We start from the raw sequence: 12,062 nt of genomic DNA, 5'->3' as shown, positions 1-12,062 counted from the left end.
TGTCCCATCTACTGAAAGCCAGCCGTTTTGCCATGATGGGCAGACCTTTGACCCTGCATAAGCTTTAGCTTTTATTTTTTCCTCATTTGTTGGTTTGCACATAACCATGTCATGCAGGGAAATGAGCGCGACAACCACCCGCTTAGTCGATAGCACTACTGTGCCGGCTGATACTCCAGCCCATTCGGCTACATCATCGCATGACGCAGCATTCCCGTAATGTCCGGCCCGAACAAGAAAGATGGCGAGCTGGAGGGAAACAGCATACTGGGGGTTGTTGGACTCGTTATGAAATATTGGGTGGTTCTCGATCAGGGTCACGATTGCATCAAAAGTTGCCGGAAGCACGCGGAGCTTACGCGAGAAATGGCGGGTGTCGTTATGGCGAGCCCACTCAAGCAAGCCAAGTTGGGGCTGCCGAAATGCAGGTGCTTTGGGAAAAAAAACCCTGGTCTCTTCCACCGTTTTGTGTAGCATCATGTATACTACGGATGTGACCTGCATAAGTGTGAGCTGAGTGATTGGATGTGATTGATACCCCATATCCTCGGCATCGTTGTCCTCACCACCCTCCGACTCTCGATCAGATTCTCGATCCGACTCGCCTATGCCGTCAGACCCACCGCTAAGCGATAAGCTATCCAAATCGAGCCCCAACCCCAACTCTGATCCCACATTGGAGCTAACCGAGTCGCTGGAGTCGGAATCACTTGATGATGACGTTGAAAGGCCGATAGACAACTGGGCCGGTTGTTTCAGGGAAGCTAGCAAGTTGTTAAGTAGCGTCGTTTGTGAGTTGATGAATAAACTGTCGAGAGCATTGAGATGCTGATCACGGATTGTAGGACGGTGTCGACTCATAGTTACGATGGATTTGTGGGGGGGAGGCTCAATCTGATCTGATTTTTTATATATACAACCTTTGTAGTCTGACTTTGTATATCTGATCGAGAATTCATCTATACCCGACCCTTTCTGGTAATTATTTCAGCTTCAGACGCTTACAAATATCCACTTTTCTTTTTTTCAGGCTCCTGAAAATATTTCAGCGTTTACTTCGAACGACGCTAATATTACATTTTCTCTACAAGTGACATTCGACGTCCTGCGTCGCTCACCTCACACGGCCACTCCACGTACTCACAGGCGGCGTCCACTCGCTACATACTTGCTGACATGTCTCCTCTCGAACCCCCCTCAGCCCCTTTCGCAACCATAGACCGCCCCGCCTCTGACAGATCCTCAAATGCCTCCTACTCCCCCCGCCCAGATTCCACCTTTTCTCAAAAGGACATCTCCCTCAGCGTCAACTACCTTCCCTCCAAATTCTCCTCTACTCTCCTCTCTCCTCGCGCGAGGAAGAGAAAGGGTAAGGGTGTAGATGCTCTTATCCCGAAAAGGGGCGGTGGAAGGGAGGCGTTCAAGTCGAGCGAGGCTAGGATGCCCGCAGAAGGCGACGAGGACTATGACGGTGTTACTGGTAAATGGTTTGGTGGCAAAGAAGGTGGTCACACCAAGCCCAGGCTGCGATGGAATAAATTCAAATGGGCCCTCTTCATTGCCAACGTATTCGTAAGTTGTCACCCGTCCGTTCCACCGTCTCCTCATTGTTTACTGTTGTCTCTGCAGCTCTCTGCCTATGCCCTGTGTGGTCTAATCTTCTGCCTCTGCACTTGGTTCGACGTCTTTGAACGTGCAGACATCGTCCGTGTTGGCAATCGCACAGAGCTCATCATCTCCACTACAGCAGCAGCTCTCGCCGTCGTCACCTCCTTAATCGGTTGGGCCGGTATTCTTCTCAACAATCGCTCCTTCCTTGCCGTTTACACTTTCCTCCTCTGGATTTGCTTCGCTCTCCTCGTCACACCTGGCTACCTCACGTACAAACAGCGCACATTTAACCTCGAGGGAAAGGTCAACTCGCAATGGTCTCGCGACCTCGGCGCCGAAGGACGTCTTAGAATCCAGAATAGGCTACATTGCTGCGGTTACTTCTCGCCGTTTGTTGAAGCGACCGTGAGCCAAACGTGTTATGCGAGGAGTATCCTGCCCGGCTGCAAGCAGCCGTATCTTAACTTTGAGCGTCACGTGTTGACACTGTGGTACACCATCGCATTCGCGCTCGTACCCCTCCAAATCGCCATCATCGTTGCGGGTTTGTTGTGCTCGAACCATGTGACGTACAGGTTTGGAAAAGGCATGATGCCCAAAGCTTACAGACTAAGCATGAACAGTATGGCCGTCATCATGGACAACTACGCCAAGTCAGTTTCCTTTCTCGTCTTTGCTTCTATTTGATATCCTCTTACCTAATCCCTTTCTTGCTAGCCAACTCGCCGAACAGTATGGCTCAGACGTGGCTTCTGATGTGATGACCCGCTCGCGATCGAACCTCCAGCTCGACACGCTGCCGTACTCTCCCATCACGCCTACGGGAGGCTCACCGTTCAACACTGGGGCGACGAACACGATGTTTGGGGGCTCGCAGTACGACTCGCTTGCACGGAGGGCGCCTGATACACCTTCATGATCTTCTTGTCTCTTTCTCTGAGTGGAATAGATGAGGGGAGGAAGAAAGGTTGACGTCGGTTGACCCTTGAGAGTTATGGACCTTTTTTACACACGCACATACCGCATCGCCTACTTGCCGTGCTATATTTACTCATCGTACACTTTCCGTTATTCCTATACGATTGCTCACTGCTACGTACTAACTCAACTACCCTCACCACACAGCACACTTGCTACGATACTCATCTTTTATTTTTTTACTCGAGGTCGTTTGTTGCAGCTCTTGTTTAGGGCGGTGTCCGTTCATTTTGAATTTGAATTTGATTGCTTGCTAATTTTCTTCCCTCGATGAATCGAAATTGTTTTTTGAATGGACACTTGAGCAGGCAAGCTTACGATGGACGCACAAGGGTAAACCTGACATGGAAGAAATCCTCTTTTTAACATCAACCTCAAGTTGAGAACACACTTGGAAAATTTGTATTCTCTATATAGTGTACATATTATATTCTATCCATATGACTGGGGTGTATAATATTTAAAAGAAGTTTGAATAATATGCAGTTTGCAAAGAGTTTTGTTCGACTCCACGACAAAAAATCAATTCATATTGTATTATCCATGCAAGGTACATATTACCATATTTTTTGGCAAGAACAAACATGTTTAGCAAGGATAAAATAAGGGAACATGTCAGTTGAATTCTGACCATATGTATGCGAGAATATGCTTTGGACTGCCAACTGATGGCCTCTCCATATATTTCATCAACTCTCCTGTAAGCTAGTGCTGGACAAAAACACCCTCCAGGGGGATCCTTGCATCCCATTGAGCCCACTTGCTGCATGGGAATGGTTTTCAGCAAGGAAGGCAAGCCAAAATACATCACAACTCTAAGCCCATTCCTGTGAATGAGTAGGCAGGGTTACAAGCCACAATTGAACCTTTTTTGTAAAACACCATCCAGTGTGCCTGTTTGGAATAGTCAAAGGACTGGGGAAGAAGGAGGAAGGGGATACGGATGAAATTGTTCGGGTTTGATCTAAATAAGATAAGAGCTCAGAACTCGTAGATGAGTCTGAGGATATATTCAAGTAAGTACCTAGATAAGATAAGAGCTATAGTAATGATTAGCTAGGTATTCGAAGGGGGGGAAATAAGGGTCTCACCTCAGAACTCGTAGATGAGTCTGAGGTGCTACATGGCGACCAGGCCAATTTATAAGTAAGACGGAACCAAAAATTTTACTGATGGGATATATTGGTGCGCAGACCACCTTAACTTATACTCCTTCCTTTCTAGGCGCTTTGTGACTGCTTGCCCTCACACCTCAATCCTCTACATCTAACAATGGATGTCCAAGCCACCATCTGAAAGTACATCTTCATCATCACTTATCTGAAAAGGCATCTTAGCAGATTGTAGGTTGGAGATTGGTTTGAACAACATGAAAATAGAGAAAGAAGGAAGGAATAAGCACTTATGTTGTCTGAGTATAACAAATGTTCTGACCTGCATACATCTGTTACGATAACACAATTTTCGGACCTTTCCTTTATTTTCTTTCTCCGCTTTAACCTTGTACTTTAGCTTTCACATATGGTGCCACGCGGCACTTCCCCTTTTTGTCCAAACTCCTCTTTCTCGCGCCACATTGCCTTTCTTCTTATTTTAGACACAACTCTCTCACACAGTGGAGCTGGCCATGCGGGCTAGGCCCCATGACATCATCAGCCACTGTCTCTATCAACTGTATAGTACACATGTACAAACAAACCTGTAGTAGTATATATACCCCAATAGATCCAGGAGACTCCTCAGCGAGTCCTCCTGTTGTATACCAACAAACTCTCTGCAGCTTAAGGGGTAAACACTCCATCATCATCATCTTCTTTATAGTGTGTTCTTGTGTGCATCAGAGTAACTAACTCTTGGTTGTTACACTCAATCCTTCTAAAAGTATTTTTTAGCGGGATAATGACCCCAAGCACACCTGAAGGAAGGTCAAGGACTGGCTAGAGGAATAAGCATTTGATGCTATGGTTTGGCCTGCACAGTCTCCTAACCTAAATCCTATTGAACATCTCAACAGGAAGCTTGCAGGGTATGAAAATCCCTTTAATGTGATTCATGAATTGTGGGAAAGAACTCAAGTGGAGTAGAAGAAGATACCAGTTGAGGAGTGCCAGAAACTAATTGAAAATATGCGTAGAAAGATTCAGGCAGTGTTTAGGGCAAAATGAGGCTATAAAAAGTACTGATAATATCCAAATACTTTTTTCAATTCAAAAGTGAAAAAAGCCTTTCCATGGTGTTGCTGTTTTAAATCAACCATATCTCCATAGCATGTGAACCAAATCACATGACCTATGGGGCAATTTTATAGCCAAGGGTATGTATTATTTATAATTCCACCAAAGCTAAATGTAATACTCAAGCTATTTGATAGTATGCTTCATGCATGACACCCAGAGTCAACATGGAAAGGGTTTTTGGAGTCATTGTAAATGGGTTGGTACACACATATAACTGTCCAAATCAAGCTACATGGGCCAGGTGTGGCCATGAATGTTTGTATAGTAGAATAATGTATCTCTTCCTTCCTTTACTAACAATAGGACCCCACCTAATTGAGTTCATTTTTTTGGCTTCCTTTAGCCTTGACTTATTATAGTTCCTACAACCACGCAGTGCATGTTACAATTGATGTACCAGTACCTACTTACGCTTCACCTTTTTCGTACTTTTACTTTTATTTTTCCAAGTCACATGACCAGTCATGTGATCATTTACTTTACTTTACATTTTCGGACTTTTCATAGTCACATGCTAAACATTGGACTTTAAACTTTATTTACAACTGTACAGTACCTCATGTATTTTAGTATATATATAGGAGCAATACATGGGGAAGGACGCAGCGAGTCCTCCTGTTGTCTACCAACAACTAACTTGTTGAATCCTAATGGGTAACCATTCCCACCTCTTCCTCTTCTTTTGAGTGTTGTTTTCATTGTGCTCCAGTGCCCAAAACTATGCCTTGTTGGTGTTGTCACAGTGCATATATTGGCACAAATTCAAACCCTCAGTTTCCTTCACTCCTCTACAGCCCAAAAAACAGGGCACCACCCTAGCTTAAATTGTTCCCACCCTAGTGCAACTCTGACAGACCCCAAATTAATGATTTACTTGTGTAAGGTAGTATCTGCGCCAACAGACACTAGGTGATTGATGATAAAAATACTGTTTTCCCACATGTTGGGTGGCACACCAGAATACAACCAGGGTGGTGACTGGAGGCCAGGTGTATAGGTCAGCATGAGAGTAACTATACATGGAAGCATTCTTAGTGACTAAGCCTAGAAGTGTCTAAGGTGGGGCTCCTAGGGGGGAGCAGGGTTTAAATGATACATGTCATTGAAAGCTCTGTATAAATAGGTGGAGATGTGAATAGTGTAAGCATATTTCTATGCACTATGACAACATCAACAAGACACAGTCTTGGGGCACTGGAGCACAATGAAAACAACACTCAAAAGAAGAGGAAGAGGTGGGAGTGGTTACCCATTAGGATTCAACAAGTTATTTGTTGGTAGACAACAGGAGGACTTGCTGAGTCCCTCCCCATGTATTGCTCCTGTATATATACTAAAATACATAAGGTACTGTACAGTTGTAAATAAAGTTTAAAGTCCAATGTTTAGCATGTGACCGGTCACATGATGAGTCTAGACGTTTGGTCAGGTGTTGTATCACATGACTTGGTCATGTGACTATGGAAAGTCGAAAATGTAAAGTAAAGTAAGTGCAAAAAAAGTAAGTGTAAGTAGGTACTGGTATATTAATTGTAACATGCACTCAGTTTATCATTATCATAATACAGCTTTTCATTTTGAGCCTATGCTAATATTTCAAACACTAGATAATTCATCTACAGTACGATCTTTTACTCTGTAGTCATGGGAAAGTATTTCCTTATTGGGATTCAAATATTCGGACTTTTCCTTCATTACTTTTATGCCCGTTCTAAGGATAGTTACACCTCAGTTTGTATTGCACAAAACTGAGGTTAGTGGATACTGTAAGGACCATTTACTTTTTCTTATCTCTTCGCTTTTATGTCTTGGTTTTCAAACACTTTTCCTGTTACACCTCTGGCCTTAGGGCTGGAGGTGTCATTTGCCATTCTCCTAATCATTTCCCTATTGGGTTTTCTTAACCATTGATGCCACTTCATATCACAGATCAGAGACTGGGTAGTACTCCCAGCCAGCCAGCACAATGGGTAAGGACTAGTAGTTGAGATCTTGCCAACCAGCTCCAAGTCCCATTAGTGTTATAATACACAATTTTCAGACCTTTAACTTTCTTGTGTAGTTTTCACACACTGTGCCATGGGGCACTTTCCATTTTGTTCAAACTCCACTTTCTCGCACTGCGCTGCTTTTCTTTATTCTTAGCTACAAAATCTCTCACACAGTGGAGCTGGTCACACGGGCTGTGCCCTATGACATCATCAGCCACTGCTCCCATTAACTGTATAGTACACATGTACAAACAACCTGTAGTAGTATATATACCCCAATAGATCAAGGAGACTCCTCAGTGAGTCCTCCTGTTGTTTACCCACGACTAACTCAGTCCTATCCTAAGGGTAACCACTTCCCTCACTACCTTTATAGCTTTGTCTGAGTTGTGCACCAGAGTAACAAACTCTTGGTTGTTACAATCAGTGCCTGGACATATTAATAGATGCTTTAGTCAGGATTGTACCTCATCATGAGGACATGGTTCCCGAACATGCATGACAAGCACCTATTATTAGCATACACTCTCACCTGCTGATTAATCTTTGAAGTTGTAAAATAGCTGCTCTTTTCTTATTGGTCAGTTCTATCCTCAGACCACTTTTCCATTATTCTTCTTTTGGTCTGAGGGATAGACAATTAGCTATAAAAACCCTACATACCCATGTATAAGTTCTTTAGCTTTTTATTACTTGAATAACCTGCTTTACTCCTCATCAAAACCCTTGAGTTTACTCTCAGTCTTTTACCTGCTATAATCTCTAGCATCTATTGACCTCAGAACTCATTGTACCTCTTACTCCCTGCAAGTGCAGCCAGAGACAGGTGTTGTTTTGTTATAGTATAAAATGTTGCCTCACAGATACAGCCATTTTCATACCCTCATTTACTTATTGTGCTTCAGTATTTGGTTTCTTAAAACTCTTAGAGGTTATGAGCCCACAAGATATCACAGATTCTTCCCTAACAACAGGCACCATATTGGCATCAGGCGTGGTCAAACTTGACAAAAAGGGAATGAACTGGGCCACATATAAGGAAACTATGTTGGCTAATATAGACGCAAGAGGACTTTATTGTCATCTTGAAGGCCTAGTTGCAAAGCCGGAAGAATTCACCTACCATGGTGATGGCTCAGTAACTAAAGCAGATAGTACTACAGCTACCAAAAAAGATATCTTGAGCAACAAAGAATTATGCAACACATTTTGCAGAAGAGAAGCTGCCACAAAATATCAAATAGTCACTACCATTCCATCCACAGTTCATGTCTGTATGCGAGCAAATGTTACGATAACGCATTTTTGGACCTTGAATTTTCATTCTCCTCTATAACCTTTTACTGTGGTTTTCACACTCCATGCTATGCGGCACTTTCCCTTTTGTTTAAACTCCATTTTCTCGCGCTGCACTGCCTTTCTTTCTATTTTAGATACAAGTCTCTCATGCAGTGGAGCTGGTCACATGGGCTGCGCCCTCTGACATCATCAGCCACTGCCTTCATCAACTGTATAGTATATATGTACAAACAAACCTGTAGTAGTATATATACCCCAATAGATCAAGGAGACTCCTCAGCGAGTCCTCCTGTTGTATCCTCACAACTAACTTGTTGAAGCTTAAAGGGTAACCACTCCCTCATCATTTATCTCAATAGTTGGTTCTAGTTGTGGGTCAGAGTAACAAACTCTTGGTTGTTACAGCAAATGGAGGCAACCAAGCTGCTGCTCTATTATGGAAGGGACTATGTGGTTACTACAAATCCAGAAGCAAAGTCGTCATAATGGACACTAGAAGAAAGCTACAGAATCTTAAATGCAGAGAGAAAGATGATGTGAAGACCCACATAGACAAAATGCTCCATTTCCACATGCTTCTTGCAGACATGGGAGGCCCAGTTTCAGATGATGACTTTGTCTCCATGGTGATCACATCACTCCCATCATCCTATAGAAGCTTCCTATCATCTTTAACAGTAACCTATGAAACACTTGGTAAACCTTTTCTACCTGATGTTCTTGTCACCTGAATCTACAACAAATATGCTCAACAAACTGCCATGTCAAGACCTGACAATAGCAAAGCTTTGAACTCAGCCCTATCAGCTCATTCAGAACAAAGACATAAAACCCAAACCTGCTACAACTGTGGCAAAATTAGACCAGCTTTGGTGCTCCCCGGGGTGGCACAATCTTGATGGGATGGTCAAGAGCGGTGACAAGAGCCCTTGGCGCTTCTGGCTCTGAGGCCACTGGCTTACGGGACTTGCTCCCCAGGCTTGTGTTGTTGTCCCAGACGCACTTGTACTTTTCCCGGCTGCACTTGTTGCAGGATGTCCTCCACTTCTTTGTCTGCTTACTCCTGCTGATGGTGAAGGCAGACTTGTCCAGCCTGCACCGCTTGCACCCCTCCTCCATGCTCTTCCTCTGCAGATCCTCTACACCCCTGGTAATCTCTATTGTAACAACCAAGAGTTAGTTACTCTGGCACACACAAGAACACACTATAAAGGTAGTGAATAGGGAGTGGTTACCCCTTAGACTGCAGAGAGTTTGTTGGTTAACAACAGGAGGACTCGCTGAGGAGTCTCCTGGATCTATTGGGGTATATATACTAATACAGAGTGTTTATACTTATGTACTGTACAGTTGATAAAGTCAGTGGCTGATGATGTCATGGGGCCTAGCCCGCATGATCAGCTCCACTGTGTGAGAGAGTTGTATCTAAAATAAGAAAAAGGCAACACGGCACGAGAAAGAGGAGTTTGAACAAAAGGGGAAGTGCTGCGTGGCACCATGTGTGAAAGCTAAAGTATACAAGGTTAAAGCGGAGAATAAAAATGAAGGAAAGGTCTGAAAATTGTGTTATCGTAACACTTCCCCCCTTCTAAGGCTCGACTTCCAGGCGAGACCAAATATCGGAGGTGGTAGTTAAATTTTCGGGCATGGGTTGAAAAAGGGAATTAAAAAGTTTTGAGTCCATGCCTCTAAGCTTCCTAGGAGCTGAGGGGTTCTTAGAATAAAATTTGTGAATAGCATCGCGGGAATTGTCCAGATGGGCTTCTGGTTCCCACGTTCTGTCCTCGTCTCCATAGCCCTTCCATAGGACTAGGAACTCTAATTTGCCACGCTTCAAGCATGCATCCACCACTCGTTCAACTTCGAACTCTTCTTCACCTTCCTGGGTGACTACAACTGGTCCGGGCCGGTCTACACACTGTCCTGGCAGCGGCCCTTTGTAGGGTTTCACACGGCTAATGTTGACTGTGGGTACTACCCTCATTCGTTTTGGGAGTTCCAGCTCCACTGCATTGGGTTTGACTTCCTTAATCCGGTAAGGGCCAATCCACTTTTCGGTCAGTTTTCTAGACTGTCGATCTTTTAATTTTAAGTGGTCAGTATCTAACCAAACCAGGTCGCCGACCTTTTAGTCAGGGGCCTTAGAGCGTCTGCACTCTGCCCTGTCTTTCATTTGCTCTGCAGTTTTAAATAGCGCCTTGCGCGTTTCGTCCAAGACAGACTTCATGTCTTTGGCCATGTTCCCAGCAGCCTCGTTCTTGCTTTTACCAGGTTCTACACCCATTCTGGGGAGGTACAATCTAGTAACCTCAAATGGTGCCTTTCCTATAGCCGACAACTGTTTGATATTATAGAAGAACTATCTTTAGCCACTTGGCCCAATCTGTCTGCCTGTCATTAATAAATATCCGGAGATATTGTTTCAACTCCTGGTTGAGTCTCTCCGTTTGTCCATCAGTCTGCGGATGGAACACCGTTGATAATTTAGGTTTGATACCCAGCATCCGGCATAACTCTTTTGTAAATTTGCTAGCAAATTGTGGCCCTCTATTGGAGACAACCGTTTCTGGTAACCCATGGATAGACCATACAAAATCTTTAAATAAATCTGCCGTACCAGCGGCAGTAATGGTTTTGTTGGTGGGAATGAATACTACTTCTTTGGAGAAGCGATCTACTACCACCATTACTGAATCATACCCATTCGGCTCGGGCAGATCCGTTGTGAAATCAACCAATATATCCTGCCAGGGACCAGCTGGTATCGGATTCGGCATAAGTTTACTGGCCGGCGGTTGATGAGAATTCTTAGCCATGGCACACCTCAGGCAGGATTTTACGTATTCCTGTACGTCTTTTACCATGCCAGGCCACATATAGTTTCTGGAGATCAACTCCATTGTTTGTTGCCACCCAGGGTGCCCAGCCACTGGAGTGTCATGATGTCTATCTATTGCCTTGATCCTTGCGGACTCAGGCACATAGATTTTGTTTTTAAAATGGAAGAGCCCATCTTCCCATAAATAGTTTTCATTGCCGTCAAGGCGCGCCTTCTCTTCTGAGGAGATGTCTTTCTTGAAGACTTCCAGAAGATCAGAATCCTGCCCGATTCTAACATTGGCAACCCTTGATTGGTCTATCAAGGTAACACCTTTGTTGTCATCTTCGATGCCGTTGGCATGATCCTCTCTTCTGGACAAAGTGTCCGCTTTCCCCATAGAGCTTCCAGGCTTATGAATTAATTTATAATTAAACCTTGACAAGTATACCGCGTAGCGGGCCTGTCTTCGGTTCAAGTCTCAGGCCGTCATAAAATACTCCAGATTCTTATGATCGGTCCAAATTTCAAATTGGTGTCTAGCACCTTCTAAGTAGTGCCGCCAGTGCTTTAAGGCTCTAATGATGGCCAGCATCTCTTTGTCGTAAATTTGATAGTTGCGCTCTGTAGGCGACAAACTATGTGATAAATAGGCACAAGGCCTCCAAAGATCGTCAGGGCATTTAATTGACAGAACAGCCCCAGTAGCAAAATCAGAAGAGTCGGTTTCCAACCGGAACTCTTTGTCTAATTCTGGAAATGCTAATATGGGCGCTGTTGTAAACACCTGTTTAAGCTTATCAAAAGCTTCTTGTTCTTTGGTGCCCCAGTGCCAAACAATATCCTTTTTAGTGAGATCGTTCAACGGTCTTGTGATTTTTGCGAAGATTTTGATAAACCTTCGGTAGAAATTTCCTAAGCCAAGGAAGGCCCTAACTCCTTTTACGCGAGTAGGTTTTGGCCAGTCCAATATGGCTTGAACTTTCTCAGGATCCATCCTGATTCCGTTCTGGCCTATGATCATACCGAGGAAGTCTACTTCCTTCACTTTAAAATTACATTTTTTGGGTTTGACGAATAGGTCCCATTCCTGTAAGCGTTGAAGGACTTCTTGCACAATCCTGTCAT

General features: G+C 44.1%; 1 protein-coding gene across 1 annotated transcript; it reads left to right on the top strand.

Annotated features, from left to right (window-relative positions):
• Positions 1–1,059: 1,059 nt before the first annotated feature.
• Positions 1,060–2,884, top strand: SERLADRAFT_358695 (uncharacterized protein; the record flags this gene model as incomplete). Its single annotated transcript, XM_007324088.1, has 3 exons — positions 1,060–1,572; positions 1,630–2,264; positions 2,329–2,884. The coding sequence occupies 3 exons, from the start codon at positions 1,177–1,179 to the stop codon at positions 2,528–2,530; spliced, it is 1,233 nt and encodes a 410-aa protein (XP_007324150.1).
• Between the last annotated feature and the right edge of the window lie 9,178 nt (positions 2,885–12,062).

This window comes from Serpula lacrymans, assembly GCF_000218685.1.
Source record: "Serpula lacrymans var. lacrymans S7.9 unplaced genomic scaffold SERLAscaffold_18, whole genome shotgun sequence".
Lineage (NCBI taxonomy): Eukaryota > Fungi > Basidiomycota > Agaricomycetes > Boletales > Serpulaceae > Serpula > Serpula lacrymans.
The sequence above is the reverse complement of the archived record's forward strand: the minus strand, read 5'-3'. Positions and strand labels throughout refer to the sequence as shown.